Raw genomic sequence first — 26,602 nt, 5'->3', positions numbered from 1 at the left:
GCTAATCTGAATCACGCTTGCACACAAACGTTGTTAAGCTCCAGTTTGGTGGTTTACAATGGCTACGTATATTTGGCCCCATTGGACATTTTCTCAGGACCTTAGACCGTGACTCCACTCGAGAATGGGAACACGCGCAATATTCGACTAGAAGTTCATAGAATTGAGACAGGGACCGTGAATTTCTGAGGGCATAGCGCTCTAGTGTTACATGAGTATCTCCCAAAGATGAGGACATGTCGTGAATGGAGGCGGGGAAGGGGATGTAGAGCTCAGTTAACATGGCAACGAAAGACAACATGCCGACCCGTCGATCAAGTGGCGCTACGGCACACTGCGATATATTCAATGGGACGGAAAATTGATTACCAATAGATATCATGTATCTAGGGCTGAGTAAACGGAGCCCTCTATGTCAACTCCGGATCGTGGTTTGGCAGTACTGATTGATTGTCGGCCTGCCATGCCAGCGACTTAATTAAAGCCATCTTCATTTCTAACTTGTCCAGATCGCATCGTTAGGGTCAAATCGCCTGACGCTTGCTTAACTTCACCATTTGTCCCCTTTTATTCCCCTTTTCAATTAATGACTCGGGTATGGTTTATCTCTGCGACGACCGAATCTTCCTCGTTCGTGCTGGTAGGCAGCCCGCCGCGGATACCCTACCGAGGGACATGGTCTACGCGGGGTTGACGGAGCTTGTGAGCACGTCTTGACGTTCACCCTTTCTGTTTACCGAGGGAACTGAACAAACCCACTGCGAAAAGAGGCGGCTGATTTTTATTAATATCCCATCGCACTGTGTCAGCCTCGTCCCATCTCCGAGCACTCTCCCCTCGTCACTCCTCTCGCCCTTTTTACACTGACTCGAGATTGTGATAGGGCGGACAAAAACGAAGGGGGAGAGTTTAAAGACGGTTTATTTGGAGGGCAATCAACGGCTCGTTTCCATCAATTTCCTGTCCGTTGGTACAACAAAAACTAGCGAAATGACGCTGAAGAGGGCATGCGTGCAGAGTCATATCCCCAGCGCTCATGTCTCGATACTGAATACCACCACGACCATGAGATTGTTTAACTTCTTTTCACTCGGACTTTCTTTTTTTTTTTTCTCCCCCTCCTCCAATATTGCCATCACGTGGCAGATTTCCTACGAGCAACAACAAGAAATGCACAGGAGAAAATGGTTCAACATAAGCCAGAAATTCATGAAAGGTATTTGAAGTCCTTCGTAACGCTCTCTCATGTTATTGTCTCATGTATAAATCCGAAAGTCTTATAGATCCTAAGACAGTCTGGCCTCGTCTTTCAAAGACTCATGATAGAATGAAGAAGGAGAGGAGGAGGAGGAGGAGGAGGAGGAGGAAGAAGATGAAGAAGAAGAAGAAGAGAAGGAGGAGGAGGAGGAAGAAGAAGAAGAAGAAGAAGAGAAGGAAGAGGAAGAAGAAGAAAAAAAGAAGAGAAGGAGGAGGAGGAAGAAGAAGAAGAAAAAGAGAAGGAAGAGGAAGAAGAAGAAAAAAAGAAGAGAAGGAGGAGGAGGAAGAAGAAGAAGAAGAAAAAGAGAAGGAAGAGGAAGAAGAAGAAAAAGAGAAGGAGGAGGAGTAGTATAGGAGGAGGAAGAGGAGGAGGAGGAGGAGAAGGAGGATTAGGAGAGATAGAGGGAGGGAGTGAGAGAGAGGAGGTGGACTTACACAAAATATGACGCAGTCAGTGCGTCACAATTCACCAGTGAACGTGACAGTACTGAATGTATTATTCTAAAACAATACAATGTATGATTCAGATACTCCAGAAGACATTTTCATTTTAACGTACAATTGAAATAGATGAATGAAATTAAGTGTAATTATTCTACTCTGATAATCTATTCATCCTGGATTAATGTATGGTATACAGCATAAATATGGCGGACAGTGAGTTAATAGATTCAATGCATTTTTCACAAACTGGCGTACATTTGGGTATACGGTAATGCATTTCAAATTATACTTATATCAAAGTTCCAAGGTCGTCTGAAACGAAAAACGTCATCTTATTCTTTTTCACAATGCAAAAATAGAGCACTACGACATCAGCTGGCATCGCATGACAAAAGATATCAAGAACTTTCTAGTCCCCGATAAATCTCTGCCCCCGCGATTACTTTGGACAATGATTTGCGACCTTTTTTTCCCCCAAAATATGAGTCAGATGCATTTTGTCTGCAGAAACTCAAGCCTTCACGTGCCCATGCACTTGGTGCAACCTATGCGTTAGCATGAAATAAACTGTTATTGGTTAATCCTCAACCGAGGCTCGACTTTAGTTGCGCGAAGTTAATGTGGTGTAGGCGTAACAATACCACAGTCTGTCGGTCAACGTCAAGTGATAGAGAAGGGAATATGAGTGGGTATCACAATCTTTGATCACTATCAAAGGATATGGATGTAAGCGTTCACCTTAATTATAATTCTTTCCGCATGTTTGTGTATTACAATGTGTATCATTTTAATATACGTCATACAGTCTGTATGTATCTATTAGTAGTAATACTATGATGATTGACAGTATTTTTGTTGTTGTTTTTTTTGCGTAATAAAACATTAGTTGAGAATGCCAGGACCAAGATTTTAACTTATTTTTTTTTTCTGATAAAGTGTTTTTTTTTTTTTACTAACCACGGCCCAATGAGGTCCACTTTTAATGTCAAATTACATAAATCTATTTCACCAAGAAAATCATGCATGTTCACACTTTAAATGATTTTCATATAAATGTCTTTCCAAGAAAGTCATTGTTATTCATAGCATGACGATGTTTGTTTTTTTTTCACATAAATTTGATTTGATTTTTGATTTGATATGAATTTATTTCCATTTTGTGTTCCCAAAGGCAAGGAACAAACATAACTGAGTTACAATGATTATTACTGTAGGTTTTCCCATCCATTTTCGCACTTTTGTCATTCAATTTCAAAGATTTATTATTCAATTTCGTCCCGAGAAGCGCGTGGAACGCAAATCCTAACTTCAATTTCGTCAATCGTCATTGTAATTCGTTTTTCGTCAAACATTTTCGAAGACATAGCATTCAGAATCGTCAATTGTCATTCAAATTCATTCCTCCCGCTGACGAATCGCAGAATGTGAAGATCAAATTCGTCTTTGTTCACACAATTTCATGAATTTTTCATTCAAATTAGTCAGATGTTGTCGATTCTTTATTTTGATGGTGAACCCGCTTTAAGCCGACATATTTTTACTTTCTCTCGTAAATTATATCGTTACACATTATTCCCTAACAATTTGCTTAGACAATACACACGAAAAACATGACTGCCGACCAAAATTGATTGAAGGATAAACGACAGTCAAAAGACATAACCCAGGACAGTATGTCAGTGTCACCCTTTAAACTTTAACTCGTAATGTTCAGGTTTTCGCATCATAATGCATGAAGCAAACTTTAGTTTTTGTACCATGGAAAGCAGCAAACATAATTATGTTATCCATTCTTTGACATTAAACAGGCTACAATTCTACACTTAGATTTTGTCTTTAATCATGTTTGCCGAAAAATCGTTTGTCAGTGTTTTCGTTTGCGAGACGGTACGTCTGTTTGTATCAGTGTGTACCCGGATTGCTTGTGTGTGTGTCTGTATCTGTGGTTCTTTGTGTGTGTGTGTGGGGGGGGGGGGGGGGGGACACTTGTGTGTATGTTAACTCCTGAATGTAAAATGTGAACGGTTACAGAAAAAATAAAAAATAATGAATGACTGGAAAATCACACCGGATAGAGATTTGAGACGAATATGAATGAAAATCTAACGAAAATGATTGACAAAAGACGAAATCCATCCTGCTGTTTTGAGTGCTGCGAGTGAGACTGACGAATTTGAACTGTAAATGACGAAAATGTATGCCAGATGACTAAGTTGAATGGACTTTATTTGAAAATGAACGACGAATTCCCGACATCCTGCGACGAAATTGAAGTAAAAAATTGTGAAATTGAATGAAAAAAGTTTGAAAATGAATGGGAAAACCTATATCATTACTATGCAATATTTTTCCCATTTTTATTTGCAAAAATAATCGAAACAGATAGTACTAATAACAACACTTGCAACAAATAATAGTAGTCGTAAGAACCAAAGTGGGGGAGTCCAAATCAAAATCACAGCTTGTATTAGTCCCCCGAAAAAAAAATTAAATCACATCATAGTGAGACACATATAAACACAACAGAGTATATACCAGAATGGCATAAACATGACAAAGAACCACAACAATAACTAAAACTGAAGCTCCGCACTATGAGAGAAATATGGGAAGAGAAGATACGAAATAGAGGGAATGGATAGGATATATTGAGATGAGAGGAGAAAGAAGAGATGTCTTGTCTTGAAATGTCTTCATGCCTGCAGTTAGCTTTGCTTTATAATGACATAATAGGTCTAACAGCTATGCTAAGGATTAAGGCCATTGGTGGAGTATTTGCAATGGCTGTATTATAACTTTTCACTATTTCTATAGTTCCACCGAAGTTATGATTTGCTATCATTTCTTTGCACTATTTCTGATCTGCTCTTGCGCGGTGTGCAAGGGACAGTATACTTACGCCACAAAGTCCTTTCTCTCTTTCGTTCGTTCATTTGTCCCCCTTCATAGAAGTTGAAGCCTATCCGAGACATTACTAGATCAGATCAGCAGTGCATTTCGGAGTTTGTCACCGTACCATTATATCAATTTTGTTTTGAGAAGCGTAATTTGGTTTTTCAAGGGGCTACCGCGTCAGTTTTCTCCCATCAATGCCATGGATATAACACGTCACCTGTTGGTATATTCCAGACGGAGGAAGCGAGGTGGTATTTGCACAGAGACTGGAAGGAATAATTATTCTACAATCACCCACTCCCTTTTTATAATCAATCTGAAGTGTGTGCCAGTGGCAATTTATATCCCATTCTAAACGTTCATCATAATTATTTTCTGTCAAAAATATCGACTCTGGTTAAAGCTCTAAAAAGAGCAGGGGCGTCTGTGGCGATTGAAAATCCTCTTCGCGCTATTTTATCTCAAGTGTCGGCTTGAGAGCGGTTTTATCGAAGTGAGGCGTGGGATCTGTGGCTGTTCGAGGGCCCACGTTAGAATTTAACTTTGTCGCGAGTGCTAAGTGGCAGATAATGGGAAATTTATCACCGACTGTGTGAACGATATCCGCTGCATTAGGCTGCTGTTCTCGAAAAAATTGAAAAATTATAGACCTGATGGTTTCAAATAGGCTTTTTTTTTTGTTTTATGGGCGCGATGCGTCTGGAGGAGAAACGCTTTACCTATCATTATTATTATTGTTATTATTATTAGTATTAGTATTATTGTTATTATTATTATTATTATTGTTATTATTATTATTATTATTATTATTATTATTATTATTATTATTATTATTATTATTATGATCATAATCATTATTATCACCATCATCATCATCATCATTAACTGACTATCATTGCTATCATTATGTCAGTCATTAATCAAAGTCTATGTAGTTACATTGTGTATCAATTCATAAACCTTTTTGTCTAAGAAAGCGGGGATCGACTTGGATGATTTTAGTCAGACTCTGTAATCACCATTGTAGAGGGCTCGAGAAGACTATCAAATTGTTTCTTTATAACAAACCAGTATTTTAAGATTTCATAAACTACATACATAGAATGTAAATTTATGAATGAATTGAAAAAAAAAGTTTGCAAAATGAGTCAGTATAAAGTGAATATTTAAAATAATGTGCTACCCCAGTACCGACAGTTGCCTAACCGTCGGTACATCTTATCTAAATAGCTCAAAATACAATTCGATTGAGCGAATTACAGCTGTATCAAAACGAATAAACCAATCACAGTGGATTGTAGAGTTTGCAAATTTTAATATCATGTCGTTATGTATTACCTAAGTCTATAACGAGGCCTCACCCACCCCATTGTATTGCATCATACGAAGATGGATTTCAGGGCATAATTTTCTTGAATACAATCAGTAAGATCTTACCTGATATTTGTTCTCTACTTGGAAACAAGAGCAGATCTCTCAAAAGATAAAAAAACAAACAAGTTTTTATGCCACATACAGCGTATTGCACTTATATCTACACGATAATCAGTATTTTGAATGTTCAGAATACTTTCACCACAACGTAAAGAAACAGTTTGGGTGCTGTCCACAGTGGCGTACCGTGGGTCAAGACATTGGGGGGGGGGGGGGGCACCTCATGGCAGCAACATCAGAATTGCATAACGTAACAATTAAATGCGAGCGAGCGGAGCGAGCGAGCTTGAAAATTTTGACATTTTACAGTCCCCAAACTGCCGTTTGTAGCTATATATAATAATGTATGTGTATGTATATATATACATATATATATATATATATATATATATATATTTGCTTTGGAAATTAAGGGGAAAATCACGAGAATGGCATAACGATTAAATGCGAGCGAGCGAAGCGAGCCAGCTTGAAAATTTTGACATTTTACAGTCCCCAAACTGCCGTTTGTAGCTATATTTTTTCGCTTTGGAAATTCAGGGGGGGGGGGGCACCGGGTGCAACTGCTGGCAATTACTGGCAGTAATATCAGGAGAATGGCATATAACGTTTAAATGCGAGCGAGCGAAGCGAACGAGCTTGAAAATTTTTACATTTTATGTTCCCAAAACTGCCGTTTTTAGGTATATTTTTTCGCTTTGGAAATTAAGGGGAGGGGGCGCATCGGGCGCAACTGCTGGCAATTACTGACAGCAACATCAGGAGAATTGCATAACGATTAAATGCGAGCGAGCGAAGCGAGCGAGCTTGAAAATTTTGACATTTTACAGTCCCCAAACTGCCGTTTGTAGCTATATTTTTTCGCTTGGAAATTCAGGGGGGGGGGGGGCGCACCGGGTGCAACTGCTGGCAATTACTGGCAGTAATATCAGGAGAATGGCATATAACGTTTAAATGCGAGCGAGCGAAGCGAACGAGCTTGAAAATTTTGACATTTTATGTTCCCAAAACTGCCGTTCTTAGGTATATTTTTTCGCTTTGGAAATTAAGGGGAGGGGGCGCATCGGGCGCAACTGCTGGCAATTACTGACAGCAACATCAGGAGAATTGCATAACGATTAAGCGAGCGAGCGAGCTTGAAAATTCTGACATTTTACAGTCCCCAAACTGCCGTTTGTAGCTATATTTTTTCGACTTGGAAATTAAGGAGAGGGGGCGCACCGGGCGCAACTGCTGGCAATTACTGACAGCAACATCAGGAGAATATTGCATAACGATTAAATGCGAGCGAGCGAAGCGAGCGAGCTTGAAAATTTTGACATTTTATAGTCCCAAAACTGCCGTTTTTAGCTATATTTTTTCGCTTTGGAAATTAAGGGGAGGGAGCGCACCGGGCGCAACTGTTGGCAGTTACTGACAGCAACATCAGGAGAATTGCATAGCGATTAAATGCGAGCGAGCGAGCTTGGAAATTTTGACATTTTACAGTCCCAAAACTGTCGTTTTTAGCTATATTTTTTCGCTTTGGAAATTAAGGAGAGGGCCTGGGCGCACCGGGCACAACTGCTGGCAATTACTGACAGCAACATCAGGAGAATTGCATAACGATTAAATGCGAGCGAGCGAAGCGAGCGAGCTTGAAAATTTTGACATTTTACAGTCCCAAAACTGTCGTTTTTAGCTATATTTTTTTCGCTTTGGAAATTAAGGGGAGGGGGCGCACCGGGCGCAACTGCTGGCATTTACTTACAGCAACATCAGGAGAATTGCATAACGATTAAATGCGAGCGAGGGAAGCGAGCGAGCGAGAAAATTTTGACATTTTACAGTCCCCAAACTGCCGTTTGTAGCTATATTTTTTCGCTTTGGAAATTAAGGGGAGGGGACGCACCGGGCGCAACTGCTGGCAATTACTGACAGCAGCATCAGGAGAATTGCATTACGATTAAATGCGAGCGAGCGAAGCGAGCGAGCTTGAAAATTTTGACATTTTACAGTCCCCAAACTGCCGTTTGTAGCTATATTTTTTCGCTTTGGAAATTAAGGGGAGGGGACGCACCGGGCGCAACTGCTGGCAATTACTGACAGCAGCATCAGGAGAATTGCATAACGATTAAATGCGAGCGAGCGAAGCGAGCGAGCTTGGAAATTTTGACATTTTACAGTCCAAAAACTGTCGTTTGTAGCTACATATTATATATTTTTTCGCTTTGGAGGGAGGGGGCACCCGGTGCGCCCCCTGAATCCGCCACTGGTAGTCAAGGGTGTCGGTCTATGTTTATGATTGGGGGAGGTATATGACCAGCGAGGGGGCGTCGAAGTGACCAAGCGGGAGAAGGATGTCCAAAATCTGCACTTTATATAGAGCATCCCCTAATTTCTTTGTGTTTGTGAGTGTGTGTGTTACATATAGATGGAAAAGTTAGGAAATAGCCAAGGTCAAGTCTTATTATTGGCAATGCAAGGCATTTTAATATAGACTAGTATGTAAAGCAACACTGCAAAATCAATGATCAGGCTTTGATAGCAAATGTGTACAACCTATCAAACATCACATTGCGCAACATTGCAGCGACTCTTTTTGCCATTCCGATGTTCTGAGTACACTGCGCACATCCTGCTTGTATTCAAAATGCCAACCAGTAATCACACTGAATCACAATCTTTTGTCGTCTCCGGGCTTTTTGAACAATGTTTCACTATAATACCTCTTTAATTATATGGTTAAAAGAAATCTTAGAAAAATATCTTTCTTTCTTGATCATCCTTTCATGTCGAATTCAAGAGCAGTTTACTAACCCTCGAATTACCATTTTGGTAGGGTTTTTTTTTTTTCTTTTTTTTTTTTTTTAACCAGCGGATTGGGGGGGGGGGGGCGGCACGTGCCCCCCCCCCCCCCATGCCCCCCCCCCCCCCCGTAGTTACGCCACTGGCTGTCCATGACATTGCCCTACTACCTCTGTGTCTCTTTCTGTTGTTTTTCCTCACTTGACTTTTATCTGCTCATGCGCAGAATGAACTTCGAATAAGCCAGTTCGCAGTTCCACTTTGCGCATGAGCAGGAAAAAAAGGTCATTCGGACCAACATGCATGTTGGTTTTTAAATTCACAGGGATAAACATCTGTGTTAATTGTATGATTATATAATGATTATTCATGTAATCCTTATAAATGCTACTTGCAAGCACATCCACCTGACGACAGCAAAAGTGGTATTTGGCAATATCAATATAAAGAGATTGTTAATACATTCAATGCAAAATAATGAAATAGATACTTTCCGAAGTGTTAAGGGATTGACGGATCATTCTGGTCATTTGGTTACTAGTAACGTAAGTTCATTCTTTGTTAGAACAGGATTGAAGAATACCATAAATTGTTAAGTAAAAGCTTATGCATTATGTGGCTCTGAAAAAGAGTGAAGTGCCCCTAACCGACTGAAAAAAAAAACCCAGAAAGGTGATTCGGACCAAAGTGTCTATGGGCTAACTTCGAACTGGCTTCGCTTTCATCAAATTCCCTTAATCACGGTCTGGTACGGCAGACTAACAAGGAAGTTTGAGCCACTCCTTGACAAGCAATCCCACAATTCCACTTCTAAATACGGAAGTTTGGCATCTCGCTGAGGATTTTGGCTAAAAATTGCCAAAATGTCGACGCTTGAACTATTATTTGAGAATGAAATCCCTGCAGGGAGGCAGGCTCTGCAGGATAGTCACCACAATCTTCAAGATGTAGCAAATTATTGCGAGGACAACTATCTAAAGGTAAGTTTTCAGTACTCTTCCTTTGTGAACCCTATATTGTAGTCCCACACGTTATCTTTTGAGTATTGTGTGACACAGTTGTACTGTGCTGTGTGATTACCCAGCCAAATTGTAACGTTACACGGCCAGGCCAGGGAGGGATGGCTTTACCGAAACCATTGTAAAATTAACCTGAATTGGAAGACGGTTTAGGCTGTGTGCTGATTTCTAATCCTCCATTATACCGTAAAAGGCTAGATTTTCATGACGGCTTGGAACAATCGATGTGTTTCCGCTCCAGAGAGGCAGAGCTCCGTAACTTTGAATAGAATTAGAGTTCTAGGTCTAGAGCATCTAGAAAAACCTAACTGTAAATGCATATAAGCCATAAATTTAACCTATTTTGAAGTCGTTAAGTCATAGAATTTATGGAAAAAGGATTGACAAGGCAAGATGAGCCAATGAAGAATGCAGATTGACAACCAAGGTGACCAACTTCCTTGTTGGCCAGACCAGAGTCAGAAACGCAATAAATAAGAGTAGGCCTAAAACTAAGGTCTTTCCCTTTTGCTGCTTGGCAATCCATGGGCTATCGGCAATCGGGGCTGTGCATGTGCACAGTTGTTTGACTTCGAAATGGCTCATGTAGTGACACGTTTATGAGAATGACATTCTCACACATCAGGACCCGGATCCCTTCTTTCAGCTCCTGACAAAATGTCATTACTAGCTACAACAGCACAAAAACTTACTTGGCAAATGTTGCTAAAAAATCACATCAGCCATGTACATCAAATGATCAAAGAGCCATACATGTAAATTTACTCAACTCTCGAAATCACCATGGCAAAATAGCTATCATTTTGCAGAAATTTAGGTGTAAAGTCAGATTCGGTGAATATGTTTTTGCATTTGCTTTACCGCAAACAGAAGGAATTTACCACTTACGCTGAAGTTATGCATGCTCTGATTAGCAATTGGTGCGTTTAATGCCGAATGGGGAGCACATGCGAAAAAAATCTTGCAAGCACGATCGATCATTGATTTGGGCCCAATTTCATGATTTAAAGGTGGTTTTCAGCCTGTGTGTAGAAAATTTTGGCTGTGAATGGCTGCCATAATTTTCACAGAGTAAGCTTCCTAGAAACACTAGATTTCCAGAAAAACATGCTCATAGCATGTGTGTTTCCCCATGTCTCCATATGGAAAAACCAATTTTTTTACGAGTTTTGACAAATTTTCACCAAAACTGGTACTTTTCGATCATTTTCTGGACTTTTTTTCAAGATGGATTGGATTTATTGCTGAGCTCAGTAGCGAGGTACAGTAAGTCCCATAGACAATGTACAGCAGCTGTGTGGTGTGCATAGGGGTACCCCTATCACATTAGAATTGGCAGATATTCATCCACTTATCATTGACGATTGTGCAAACTCTTCATGGAAATGCGTAGTAAAGACGTAGTGCATATTTGGTGCTCATGCACAAGAGCGCCATCTAGTGCTTGGGTGACGTACATTTTTGTACATCATTACGATCCAGTTTTGGTCACACATGATAATTGAAATTATCAATGACAATTGAGGTCTAGACATTGTATTTCTACTGCCAGTTGCATTATACACAGACACTTCCTGTTCTAGAAATAGCATTATAAACAAATACTGCATGTTGTACAAGTGTATATTCCCCCACTCTTTCAACCTTTACATTGCTAGAGATGTTTTCAGCAGCTATCAGGGGACTGAGGCTATTCTGAGGCCTCACTAGAATAAAATTTTACTGAATGTATAACAGTGATACAACTTAAGCTTGGTTTTGGACTGAACCAAGGGTTTTACCGAGTTATTAGTTGTCAAAGCCAGTACCGAGTGCTGTAGTACTTCTCATGACTACCCATGTTAGAAATCATGTTGTGCCTTGTGCCAAAAGTTTGGCTTTTCATATAGCCCAACCAGACAGTGTCTGACATGCTTCCATACACTTTAATAGGATGATCCTCAACACAGGTTCAAAATTGTTCAAAATGTCTACATTCTGCCATGAATTTTACGGTATACCCACATAGACAATGCAGGTGAATGGGTTGGGCAAATGTGACAGGCTGTAATTGCTTAGAAATGTGTGTCAGATTTTTAAACTGTCAAAAAAAAAGAAAAAAAAAAAGAATTGCCACAGTAGTCATAGTGCTGATGAGAAACCTAGAATGCCATAATAAAACAAGATGAACTGAACAAAACATGACAGCATGTACGATACTGGGCCATAACAAAACTTGGAGGCAGTCCATAGTGGGACATGATGGGAATTATGTGTGATCTGGCATGTTCAGACGCTGTGAAAACAGCTTGTGATACATGTACACTGTAGCTACATGTACATGTTAACTGAAACGAGGGCTTGAATGAACAAGACTACATTGTACTTAGGGAGGGAAAAAAAGGAGAACATCCCACGTACGTACCCACGGCACTCTATGTTGCAGGCAAACTGGGTTGCCTTGGCTGCTGGGAACATGGTATAAATGTATAGCATAACCACAAAGCCTGACCACTGCTGCACTAATTCAAAATAATGGCTTTGACGTGAATGGCCAGTGCTCTGTAAGGAGCTTGCCGTGTGTGTTGAATTGCTGTGCGCACGCAGCCATTTGCAATGCTCCTTCCAGTGGCACGATAAGCGATTACGATGTGGAGAATAGTGATCTACATTGTGCATATGAAGCATTAAATCTTTGTTTTCGGTAAGGTGTAAATTGTGTATGTCATCAATATCGATAACAACAATCCTTAACTTAATTGATTAAGATATTACATAATGGGTCTGAGGTAACAAATATGATGTGATGAATTCAAACTCAGTGTCATTGTACTGAGTAGATTGGTGTTTTAGACCCTGTTTATACAGCCCTGTCGTGACTTCTGTACAGCAACAGGGCTGTGTATACAGTACTTGGGCTTCTCAAAACTTTCAGGGTTATACTATATGGAGTGTCAGTGTTGGAAATATATAATGTTGAAGAATTCAGTGATAAATTCTGTTTTGGTTAACACCTAGTACATACATTGTATGCTGTAAACTTTGGTAAATAATACAAAACTGGAGTAATGGGAGATGTGAAATTTTGATGAAGTGAAATGTATCAACATATCATTTACTGTTCCACCCAATACACCTCTCAGTCTGTTGGCTTTTTTGTTTTTTTCCCCTACAATGTAAAAAAAAAATGAGGTGTTAGGAAATTAGTATACATTAGTACATGTATATAATATCTTAAGTATTAGATATGCACAATGGTGAACACACAAGCTGGGACAATTTGTACAGTAAAGTCAAAATTTGCATTTCACAAGAAAATGTTTAAGACCTCCTTAACGCTGGCATGACCATTGCAGTGTAAAAGGTAAGCAGGCCAGCTGTCTTCATCTAAGACTGTGCTTTTTATCTCTGTATTTACACCATTCTATTACTGACTACAGGCTACCGACAAGAGGAGAGCCCTCGAGGAGACCAAGAACTTCACCACCCAGTCTCTGGCAAGTGTGGCATACCAGATCAACACGCTGGCGACCAGTATGCTCCAGATGTTGGACCTCCAGGCCACGCAGCTGGCCAACATGGAATCCAGCATCAACCACATAGCGCAGGTTTGTTTGAAGATAGAGAGCTGTTGCGTCATTGCATCTCTGTGTCATGGGTCTGCTATTCTCCGTTTTACATCATTCCATGGTAAAGTCTAGCCAGAAGTTTACTGTAAAGCAGGGCTTGATATGAGTGGTGGCCCAGGGCCACCAAAAAAAAAAAAAAAAAAAAGAGAGAAAGAAAGAAAAAAAAGATTGATGGTGGCCCAATCGAGCACTTAAGATCCAAAATGGATTGTTATGTTTCTGTTTATTCTGGGCCACTACACTTCTTTATAGGGCCACCAAAATTTCAGATTTAAAGATTTTAGTGGCCCAAACAGGTCACCACAGAAAACAGTTAAGTGTCAAGCCATTTTGTAGGTACTTTTCTCTCTCTCTCTCTCTTTCTTGGCTTACGTGACATTGTGCTATGGTCAAGGAAGTATTTTTTTCTTTCTTTTTTTCTCAAGGTTATCCTATGAAGATCTTTTTTATATGCGTGGACGTTACAATATGCTATCATTTTATTCACCTGTTGTTTTTAATTTGCAGGTGTAGATCAGTAGAGTGAATAAAGTAGCAGAACAGACAGTGATTGTTTTTTTTAAACATCTTATTGTATTAACATGAAAACACAATACATGTATATAACGTCATGATAAATTCCAAACAAATACAGGGCAGTAATTGATGAATGATTTCAATCTATATTTATAGCAACATCTACCAGACTTATTTCTCAGGGGCAATGTATATCCCTAACTATAACATCGTGTTTGGCGAGCGTGTTTATCATAGTTTTTTTTTTTCTTGTTTTGTCTTCCCCTCTGTCTTCCTTTTCTTCCTTCTCTCTCTCTCTTATCAAATGTAATGCCATTGCAGAATGTAGCCATCCACAAGGAAAAAGTTGCCCGAAGGGAAATAGGCGTGTTAACCACCAACAAGAACTGTCCTCGCACACACAAGGTCATCACGCCTGCCAACCCAGAGAAGCAAATGAAGTACAAGTCCTCCCCCATTGACTACAGTGTCCTGGATGACATTGGCCATGGTCTTAAACTCAGCTCTCCATCCACAGGTTCAGGTAGATCTCGCACTGACTCACAAGTGAGCACCTCCACATCTAACAGCGGTGGGGCGTATGAGGCACTTCCGATTTACCAGCCGGGAACTGTGCCAGAATCACAGTACTCCAGCACACGGCGCAAGATTCCCAACCACCCACCAGTGGCACCCATGGTGCCTCCACAGTATATGTCCATTGGTAGAGTTGGTCCTCGTGACCCTGCCCAGGGAGCACCAACTAGGGACAGGCAGCCTCTTCCAGCATACATGCAGGCAGCACCAGGGCCTGCGGCACCTCCGGCTCCGCCCGGACCAGGGATGCCTGGGGCACCACCGCCACCTCCAAACATGCCTATGGGCAACATGCCACCAGGCCACATGCCACCAGGCATGGCACCAGGCATGGCACCAGGCATGGCACCAGGCATGGCACCTGGTGCACCTCCACCACCACCCCCCGGCATGGAGCCTCCACCTCCACACATGGGCCCCCCTGCACCCCCAGCACCCCCCATGGGAAGTATGATCCCACCTGCACCTGCACCAGCACCTCCTCCTCCACCCTCTCAGCCAGAGCAGCCTCAGCCACCAATAGACTTTGCTTCTCAGCTGAGCCAAGCTATTAGCCATGGCCCAGCAGGTGGCATGGACCAGCAGCGTAACTCAATTAACCCTTATGGTGAGATCGGCCTCCCCCCTCCACCTGCAGACATAGGAGGTATGTATCAGATTCAATCTGACTCTGGTCATTATGATGTAGTATTACTTTAGTGTCAAAAAGTATAACTTTAATACAAGAAGACTTGAATATAAAGATCCGCAGTTTTCATTGTATGCAGTTGTATGCATCATAATGTATCCATAGGAAATTTATCATATTATTATGTATATATTTTAATACAGTGAAAATGGAATGTGGTATTGTTTTGGTAATTGAATGTTACAAATGCAACTAGAAAAGCACTCTGAGAGCGCAGACCTCCGCCAAGCAGCTACTTTCCACCGATGATCTTGCTCTTCCCAAAGAGATTTTTCTCCTCTCCACCACTGGGGAAAAGCTCTTTGGGCTCTTCCATAGAGATCAGTGATTTCCACACCCATAGGTATATGTGCTGAAAATCGCCCGATTTCCCAATATAGAAGCCTTTGTTACGTCATAAACCCTCAGCTGCGCGGCGTGCCTCGCCGAGCTGCAGAAACTGGAGCACGCACTTTAGTGCACGTTTGAAAACCTCAAAAATATGCAGCTTGAACTCCCAAGTTCATTGATCCTACCTGTCAAAATATCAAAAATCCTTCATAAATATCCCCAAAATTCTTGGATCACTACCAAAATTTAATCGTTTATTACTTGTGTCATTCTCAATCTTTCCTGTACAGTGTTAGTTTCATACAAATCTGTTAACTACTTTTTGAGTTATTTTGTACAAGGACAAACAAACTAACTAACAAACAAACAAACCAACCAACCAACCAACCAACCAACCAACAAACAAACAAACAAACAAAAAAACAAACAAACAAACAAACAAACCAACGGTAACAAAAACATAACCTCCTCCCTTGGCGGAGGTAACAGGGGGGGGGGGTGGAAACGAAGCACTTTTGTCATTTTAACATTTACAGTTGTATGTGCGGTAATGGTCTTTGTAATCAAGAGGGACCCCAACTTTCAAATAAATAATCAAGCTCCCCCACCCTCAAAAGTTGTTAATTTGGGCTGTTATTTCAATGCTTATTACCTCCTTGTTTGTTTGAATAGTTAGTTTGGTAACTGGTTTCTCCATGAAGTGTTTTCTGTGTATTGTACACAGTAGCTTGTATATTATTCGTGTATGTGTAGGATGCCCTCAAATTTTTCATCATTGATTTTTTGTTAGTTTGTTGACTCATTCTTAATCAATACAGTAAGTGTAACAAGGAGCACGGTTTTGCATGTGGAAGATAACCCTGTTAGCGTAGATATCTTATCTAAGTAGAAATATTTACTCTGTACTACATTAATGTGGTGTCTGTGATATTCAACACTCGCAGTATGGATAAATTGCAGGATATTGCTTCTCTCATTTCTATGACAGGTTTTCATAACAATTTTCAAATATCTGACAAGCTCACCTTCTTATCTGTTTTCTACAGCTACAATAACTTTTATCAAATTATAACTTTTCATGGATCTGTTTCAAGAAAGAAAAGAAAACTGAAACCCAAACACCCAAAGTATTTGATGCAGTCTTGGACAGGTCACAATTACAAATTAGGATGATCAAAGTAACTGTGGGTAAACAACTGCCTTCACCCAAATATTTTGCTTTAAACCCATTTGTAATGAACCTTCAAAACTGTTAGTGCCTTCAATAATCTTGCTCAAATATGAAAACTTGCTAATTTGCCTCCTTCCCCCCCCCCCCACAAAAATAAGAAAATAATTTACTTGCACTCTGTTTCAGGGGCAGCAGGTATAAAGGTTAGTGAGATATGAGATGCCTTTCATGATTTCAGTTGTCTGTGCAAGTTTTCCTCATCATTCATTCTCCTACCAGGTGATCTTCCTCCACCACCGATGGATCAAAACCCGTATGTCCACGACAGTGCTGTCATGCCACCACCCCCGGTCTTTGAGGCTGCAGAGGATGACCAGTTTGTGCCCCAGTCGTATATCGAAAAAGGTGAGGCAAACTGACCACCTTCAGAATAAGATTACGCTAAGGTGGAAAGATTTAGTTGCTCTGAAGCATAAGGCAGTAATATGAATGAAAATATAAAGAGTTGATGCCCTTTTGGTTCCCAAATAAGGACACGATCTGAAAGGATTGTAGAGCATAATGTGTGCCTTGTAAACCACAGCACCCAAGTCATGTGCAAAGATAATTGTTGAAGGGAAAACAATGCTACCATTTGCAAAAAAAAAAAAAAAACAGAAAAAAAGAAGGAAATGATAATGATTGTGAAAATGACATACAAGAAGATAGATGGATGAATGAATAAAGTTTGAGACTGGAATTCAACCAAATAATGAAATCTGTAGCTTTCAAAGTGGTTAGGTTTAGCCAGATATATGCTGGTGATTCTTTTGTTTAGATTTTTCCTTTACTTGTACAGTGTAGCCTTTTTCTATATCGTGACAACATATCCATTTCTTGAAAGTGACTCAACAAAGCTCAGATGAGATATATTGTGACAAGGTATCTTGTTGCAGATACTACATGTACAATATGAAATCAGCGTTTGCAACAGAAGTAGAACTCTACTGGAAATTATAATTCAGGACAGCAAGTTTGAGATGCTAGTGCAATTTTAAAACACAAATGTACAGCTGTACAAACCATGAAGGGTTTGAAACACCTTCTCATACAGTTTCAAGCCTTGTAACAATCTCATTATTTTTAGTGGTTTGTAGATGTATTTTTACTGACTATTATTTTCTTTGGCGTTAATAGAAAGAATATATTTGTATATATGAAATTGATCTAAAAAACTCTCTTATCTGGTTCTTGCAATTGGTGCTTTCATAGAAGAGAGCCAATTTGTTCCTGAAACATTTCTTGAGACAGGTATAGTAGCCCCCTTTTCTGTCACTGATTTACATTTTCTTCCCGATCACCACAATTTCTGTCATACATCAAACCCTGTCATAAAGGGCGTCACTCTACAATCTCTACGCTTGCCTCATTTTGTCACAATCTCGTGTTTACCCTTTGGCACCATGACCATTTCCTCTTGTCATGAACTTTTCACTCCATATAATATCAATGTCATGAAACTGTCACAGACTGGGAAAAAAACCAAGTGAACTGAGCAGACTTTTCAGCTGGTTTGGTGTGTTAAATCTAATGCACACCCCTGAACAAGTCTCCTTAAAACAAGAGAAAGATGATATTTAGATGGTGTAGCTTTTCAAACTGTCATTATTCAAACAGATCAAAATCTGACAACACTTTGATACACTGTTTTTTTTTTTTTTTTTTAAAGACCGAATATATTCAAACACTTCTTAATCTAGACTAATTCATTATTATTTTGCTGTGAGTGAATTACTTACAAAGTTTTCATTGCCACAGAATGTGTGAAGATAGGTCTTTTGATACAGTTGCAGGAATTGGCCTTTAGCATAGTAGTTTATTTGTAAATTATCATGATATCTGCCAAATCTTGTCTGTCTGAAGTTGGCATCAAACATAATGGTACATTGAAAGCCTAAGCATAAGATTCACAAGCATTTTCAAAACAGGGATAGACCAGAATGCAATGTTTCACAAATTATCCAACACATTCCTCTGGATGAGTGCTGTTCTTTAAACCCACTACTCAATCTCCTGTCCAGCTGTCAAAGTGTGTGAGTTACTTCATGTACCTGACAAATGATTCATATGTTCAAGATAAGCATATGGAGCATTTATGAATAGATGTTCAGAGTTGAAATTGTCCACATTTCGTCCTTCCAACCTCGGGAAGGGCAAAACTGAGATGTTACTCTCGAGTGTTACCCCACGTATTCCCGAAACGAATCTCTGATGAATTAAGACTTAAGAATCAATAGCTCTGGATAAAAATTGTATCTGCTCCATCAGGGGATTGCAACTTGGAGAATAATCAATGAGATATGTGTGAAGTCTAATACCTTAAACTTGCTAACCTTACACAATCTTCGTAAAAGGAGTTAGTACTATTAATTTTTATTTATTCATTTATTTTTATTTGTTATTTTTACATCTGATGTAATTTGTAAAGTAAAGTTTGTCTTTTCCTAGTCATAATTTGCTGTGTGTGATTATGCACAACTTTTGTCTCTGTGTCTGACTTCATAATACATGCTACATACTCAGTTTCATGTTGAAATGGGTAGAAGATTTTGCTTTGAAGCAGTAAGACATGAATATGCTTGCTTCATGCTGAGCCCCAGATACAAGTTAAGTACCAAAATATTGGCAGATGGAGATTAGTTTTCTTCAGCAGTAATAGCTCTCATTTTAGTTTTCAGACTTTCAAGAAGCTAGAGTACATGAATGCAATATGCATGTACATACTGGCAAAGAAACTTATTCATATATTCAGAGTGTTTCTGAAGAACAAAATGCCAAGATAGTGCAATATTTTACAACTGTATGTAGTTCTGCTGTGTTGTGAGTTTACCAAGCTATACAGTAGTCATGATTTAATGAAAGGTGACAAACTGCTATCATAACATTTCTCCCGCATTAAACTCTTCTTGTATCTATGGCAATATTCAAATAATAAGATTTAGAATCATAAACATATTTTGTCACAGTCAAATTGTGCCTGGAAACATACTGTGTATGAAAAAAAGAAAAATCCACCGTCCTTGTTCATCTACATATATCTATCTATTTTTCATATCTGTCTGTCCAAGCTTTGATGTGACATTCCAAAAACTTGGCTGTTTGTATCCATATCATTGTACATGTATAGATAATGAAAAACTACACGTACAACCTGTATATACATCTGTTTCATCCATGTAAGAATACCTAAGAGTACAAGTAAAGATCATGGCATAACATTGCAACTTTTCAGCAATCTAAGAGCAAAAGTAAACTCCATGAAAGAAGAATTCAAATCCATCCTGGCTTGATATTGGTAACACAAGTGACAACCGGCCAGTGTTCGTCAATGATGATAGTGCAATGTTTGCAAGAAAGTCATTTCATCAATATGTGCATAGGATGTGTGTGTTTGTGTTAACCTGTTTCTAGAGTATGAAGGATGTGTGGTTAATGAACATTTCAACTTGTATCAAATATATTCTTCTTTAAAAAAGAAAAAAAAAGATGACATGAGTGTGATGTATCAGGCAAACTCTTTTACATCACATTCAATTTTATTGAAATATATTATCACTCATGTTCCATCTCTTCCCTTTTTTTCTTACTTTCTTTCTCTCATTTGTGTGTGAAGTCAGCATAACCTCAATGTCACTCATGCTCACACTTTGTATCTTTCTGTTACACAATTATACAACTTGTGTATTCACCATACTCTCTCAGTGATAATATGGAGAGTTGCTAGTTCGGTCTGTGTCTGCCAGAAATCTTACATAGCTTTTGTTCATTGTGAGCCCTCTGCTCCTCAGCTTTCACCATCCAGAATGCCAAAATGTAGGATACAGCTTTCAGTCTTTATACCCCATGACATGCAGTATCAAAGCTGTAGCACTGTCTTCATCACTTCTTAAAAAAAAAAGAATGAAAAAAAAAAACAATTATAAGCGGTATATTCATAGATTAATGCTGCAATGTGCTCATTTTCCAAGGTATCGGTTATTGCATCACACCCCCCCCCCCTTCATGGGTCTGCTCCACCAACATTTACACTTGGCATTTTTGTACCCAAAGATATTCTGAAAGTCATGAAATACTACAGGTGACAAAAAATAATGTATGACTGCCATACTCCAGTCTTCACACGTAGGTGGTGTTGCTTCCTGTTCTATAAGTTTACACAGCGGGTATTTTACTTGAAATATCTCTGAGTGTGGTGGTACAGTTTCTGAGTACATGTACTGTGAAAGAAAGTGAGTGTGGTTGATCTCCACTTGGAGGGGAAAAGAATGAGGGATTAAATGAAACTGGAGGATGATCCTGGTATCCTATCCTGGTCAGATTCAGGTACATGTATTTTCAAAAACATGTGTCTGACTTAAATACAACATAATCAGTATACAATGGATAGTGTCTGAGGTGTTTCTTTTCTATTCTTTCCCTTCTAAATGAGATTGAGTCATACTGTTATGGCATTATCTGTGCAGGCACTGTGGCATGGTGGATAAGACTCTTGATTTTCAATCAGAGGTCCTCAGTTCAAATCTCTTCAAGTGCCTACTTCCTTGGACAAGATGTTTCTACCCACCATGTCCCTCTCGTACGAGATGTATAAATGGGTACCTGGCAGCGCTAGGGTGATAAAAATGGCAGGGCCCTCTGGTAGAGCAGTGATAACACTGAAAAGCCCGCCTTGGATAAAGAAGAACAAATTATTATGTTACTATTAACCCGTTGAGGACGAGTCCCGAGTATACTCAGGCAGGTGTCTATGAGAAATGTGTGTTGTCGCAAAATCAGCCCATCCTCAATGGGTTAACTCACTTTATCACTAATTGGATGATGGAAACACCCTACTCCTTGGTGCTATCTCATTTCTCTGACATCACTCCTTACCCATTCCACTTTCCTCCAGTTGTGGCCGTCTACGACTACGCTGCGGACCGGGATGATGAGCTGACGTTCGAAGAGGGCGCTATCATCTACGTCCTGAAGAAGAATGAGGATGGCTGGTACGAGGGCATCTCCAACGGTCAAACTGGACTCTTTCCTGGTAACTACGTGGAACTCTGCCCGTAGTCAGCTGCTGACCTGCACGTAATGGTGTCATCTGAGAAGTGTACTTGAAAAGGGTCATTTTTTTTCCCCCCAGCAGTGCTTGGTATCAACTTAATTGTTGTATACAATGTAGTTTTCCACTCAATGCTAAGGACATTCCCTATGTGAAGGGTTAAGGTACACCCCTTTGTTGCATACCACTTCAAATGATTCACTTTTTTATCTATTTCTGTTTTTCTTTTTATTACAGTGAAATTCTATTCTCGTCAGTTATCCTAATTGTCATTCCTGAATGAACTATTAGCATAGTGCCACATATCTCAAAGCACTCCATGCATATAAATGTATGCAGACATATATATAAGACTGATGAAAGTTCAGGTGAAATGTGCTGCATGGCCTTTCAACCATCTAGTGATTTGGAGAAAAAAGAGAGAGAGAGTGATGTACCCAGTATTCCTTGCCTGTAATATCTCGTAACTTTTAAAGATACTTAAACAGATTGTGTAGACAGTCCATTGAGTAAACTACTATTACTACTACTATTACTACTACTACTACTACAACAGGTGTATGTTTACCACTACTACTTGCTACTACAACAACAATAGCTACTACTACTACTACTACATACTATGAAGAGGCTACCACAGTGTTCTATTTTTCCGCGTTCTGTATATCATTTGCTGAACAATGTGTCCACAACCGCACGGCCTGATTGTATGTCGTGAATAGCTACCCTGCAAGGCGTTAATTTGTGGATAAGTGTTCCCTCTACTGCTCTGGACCGAGGAGCAAATACATTAGAACTCATACTTGCCTTAATAATATTGGCTACATACTGTTTGCCCCATATCCAGAGGCTGGAGAGTGATTACCAATAATTTGTTGTGTATATAATGGTATCGCATGACATTGTGTAGACAGTATTGAATTTTGCCCTGAAGAGGAAAAAGACATCGTATGTAATTGGTGAGTTTTGGTTTGATTTGTGCATAGTATGTTATCATCCACAGTCTGAATGTATATATTGAGATATGGTTATGTAGTATGCCTACGATATTTACATGTTCTGTTTTTCATTGTACAAGATTGTCATAGTGTATATAGGATCAAAACTCAATATCTTTTGTAGATTCTTGATATCATATATGGATGAAGAATGTACATCCAAGTTTAGGTGTTGTTTAATGTATGGTGTATGCCATGTGGATTTGTAGATCTATGCATGTGATAAGTGGGGGCCTTGACCAGTGATAAAAGAAATTACTGCGTAAAGAAAATATACTTTCAACCAAGCATAAAAAAAATCTTAGTACTCTGTAAGAAAACTACCCATATATCTAACTCCAGTAATCGCTACAAGTTTGTTTATGATATTGTTGCAAACAAAGCATCAGATATTTACAATCAGATAAACCCAACATGTATCAAGACAACAAAGAAGCAATGATGATGCAGTGGCATTTGTAGAAATAAAATCACTTATTTTCACACCACAGAAATATTTCAAGTGGTAATTTACATGAGATGAGTGTTTCAAAATAGATACTGAAAGCAGTTGCTCACTCACATCTAGTTGTTTTGTGTAATGACTGTCTTATTTTTTCAGTCTTAATGTGAAATGAATGATACATGTATTGAGGCAGGACTAGGCATCAGTGGTGGCCCAGACCACTTAGAATTGATGTCTGGCCCTTTAAAGAGGCTATCTTTTGGTGGCCTGATCAGGCACTTAAGATTAAAAAAGGATTGTTATGGTTCCTTTTATTATGGGCGACTACATTTCATTTTAAGGCCACCAAAATTTCAGATTGGTTATAAGGGATTAGCAGGAAGTAGAATGTGTTCTTAGAGCACATAGAGGAACACAGTCATCCATATATAGGCCTACACATGTTTCTTCTTTTTGAGTTTTGTGTAGTTTGGAAGGAGGTATCTGAATTACGGGTTCCGATGTGTTCATCAGACAGAAAGAAACCTATACTATTCACATATTAGAGAGAAGGTATCCCCCTCTTCACCTTCCCGCTCTTCCCCCCTCACCCTTTTTGCTGTCTCTGAGGCCCCCCCCCCCCATATATATGTCTTTCCCTTATCACCTCCCTCCCGCTCGTAGTCTTGGTTTTGTTTCGTCTATTTCCCATTTTTGTAATTCTGTTCTCTGTGTCAGTGCAGAACAGAACAGTTTGGCAAATCATTTGATTTCATATACTACACAACACAGTCGTGTAAATGCAATTCACTTGTGACTTTGATGTGATAAAATTTGAGAACTATGCAGCGCTTTATTTGAGCTCATAATCCAATACAGCTGTACTGCTAAAGAAAGGAGAAAACAATCAAACAGGTTTGTGCATGCATAATACATGTAATTTTGAGTTTTGCTCAAGTACTGTTACATTTATCATGCTTATCTGTTCCTTCATCGTATCTACACCCCCTTTTATTTCTTTTCTTGTTTTTTTTTTCTTGTTTTTTTTTTTTTAAATGAGGCTTTCCCCGGTAAAATGTGTCCCTGAATTATGCATCTACACAATTTCCAAGTAGCAGATAATGATGGCAACTGCAAGTGAAGGCAAATATGTTCACAAGTAACAACACTATAATATCTTTAATTTTAGTCTGAAAGCCACGTCGTGTCATGATCACTTTAGCTTGAAACAAAATCAGTTGAAAGTGAAGGCAAAACTTGTTCACAATTAACAACCACGTATCTCCATTTTACGTGTGAAAGCTAAGTCATATTATGATCACATGTGCTTGAAACAAAATCACTGTACTGCTGCGGAAATGAAATAAAAGATACAACTGTACTTTGTTTCTATATCGAATGGATTGTAGGGTGAAGTACCCAATGCTAGCATGGTTAGGTTTCTGCCTGACTGACAATGAGAAATGACTGGGTACAGGTGTATTTGGTTACACGTATTATTGCAATTAATGTACAGATTGTGTAATCCTATATTGTTCTTCTGGTTTCAATGCTCAATCAGAAACTGAAAATTACCTTTCTAAATTCAAACCTGATAACAAAGTAACCCCAGCATTCTGTGTTAAAGGGAACCAGGTTTGATTTACAGTTGTATTTTGTTTTTGTTTTGTTTTTTCTTGAGATGTTTTTCACCCTTCATTTCAATCTGATCAATGTCGTTTAATCCAGTTATGAGACCGGTAAATCTCATGTAAATAAATACAATCTATAAAGAATGATTTTAGCAGTGGTGTTAAACCTGAGTTTGGTTACACTTTTCTGTCGAAATGAACAGTATCTATGTTTTGTATGCTTATTTACTGACGGAAAAGACATAGCATAGTAAAAAAAAAAAAAATATCACAAACATATACTGTGGCAATGTTATGGCAAAAATGGAGAAATTGTCACTTATGATCATGATCCAGACAGTTGTTGCTGATAACATCTCTTTATGTATCAGATTACGGATTTTTGTTACACAAGCAAGTGTGAACGCAGAATTCGCTAATGCCACACAGTGCATTTGTATGTGTTCCAACCAAGTACATTGATTAGCGTGGTCGAATGTGTTGATTAAATCAATGTACATGGTATTTTCCAATCTTTCAGCTAACTTTTTCTATCCTACTCGTTCGCATTTTGTTGGTTTCTGTTTTGTATGGTTTGGTTAGAAACAGGGCTAAATATGATTACTGCTGCAGTCCGTGTTCTGACATGCTTCCACTGTACAATTGCTTGTTTGTGGTTTGCCAATTTTTCTCATCCAGTGGTTTCAATCTGTGTGAAATATGCCTCCGATGTATGTCAGACGTACAGTATGGAATATGAAATATCAGTATGCGAGTATCACTCTCCAATATGTAGAGACAAGTAACATGAAACAGCTGAAATGACGTGATGTTCCATACCAAGTGTGAGACGTCCATTTTTTGTGCATCTCGGAATAAAGCTGTATTTGCGTTAAGACCTCGATGAAGTCTGTATTACGTCTGGGATCAAGTATGTCGCATCTTGCTTTCCGTGATGAATGAAGCAGTTCAAAGTGCAATTAGAGGTCGAAAGGCAACCCGGAGCTGATGTGCACTGGGTATCTAGACCGTTATGATTATTATAGGGATAGTATAGTTTTAGTTGAAACGGAGATTCAGGTTTTAACTCTTTGAGATAACTAGAAACCACTGATATGACATATCAAAGAGCGTACAATTCCAAGAGATATTCAAAGTTATTTGATGAAAATCGGTTTTGAAATGGTTGAGATATCTAAAAACGAAACCAAGAAGAGGTCCTAATAAAATGTGGTCCCATCTTTAGGACCTCTTTGTTTTTGATATATGCCTCTTTAGTCGGGTACCTAAGGGGGGGTCACCGTGCATCCCCCCCAGGACTCCTCGAAACTTACATTTTCAGGATCCTCATGACATACTAAAACATAATCAAGATGTTAACAGGAGCGAAGAGTGGCTGTTCTAGGTGAAATTTAATGTATTCTATTGTTTTTCATAATTTCTTATGTATTTCTTTGTTGTTCAACTTTTTCAACTTTTGTTTTTTCTTTGTTTTTCTATTGGAAATTGTCACTGACCACTTTTCTACCATAATTAGCACAAAACTAATCAATGAAAGTGATTAATTGTAAAAATAATCAGGTTTTCATGACTTTCATGGCAGAGCACTGTTTTCCATAGGAAATGTACACAAAAGCACAAAATTGTGCCCGTTTTGGGACGACATTCCGTTACAAAAATGGGCGTGACTTCGCAAAAGTATGCGGGGAAGTTGCAAATATGTGACCCTGCACCTCAAAACAAACAAAAAGTCGCCAAA

General features: G+C 39.1%; 1 protein-coding gene across 1 annotated transcript; it reads left to right on the top strand.

The window, feature by feature from the left end:
* Nucleotides 1-9,641: 9,641 nt before the first annotated feature.
* Nucleotides 9,642-25,747, top strand: LOC140237615 (abl interactor 2-like). The gene is made up of 5 exons (XM_072317544.1): nt 9,642-9,797; nt 13,256-13,423; nt 14,282-15,182; nt 17,005-17,130; nt 21,656-25,747. The coding sequence occupies exons 1-5, from the start codon at nt 9,681-9,683 to the stop codon at nt 21,817-21,819; spliced, it is 1,476 nt and encodes a 491-aa protein (XP_072173645.1). The 5' UTR covers nt 9,642-9,680; the 3' UTR covers nt 21,820-25,747.
* The last annotated feature ends 855 nt before the right edge of the window (nt 25,748-26,602 follow it).

This window comes from Diadema setosum, chromosome 14 (assembly GCF_964275005.1).
Source record: "Diadema setosum chromosome 14, eeDiaSeto1, whole genome shotgun sequence".
In the NCBI taxonomy this organism is placed as follows: domain Eukaryota; kingdom Metazoa; phylum Echinodermata; class Echinoidea; order Diadematoida; family Diadematidae; genus Diadema; species Diadema setosum.
The sequence above is the reverse complement of the archived record's forward strand: the minus strand, read 5'-3'. Positions and strand labels throughout refer to the sequence as shown.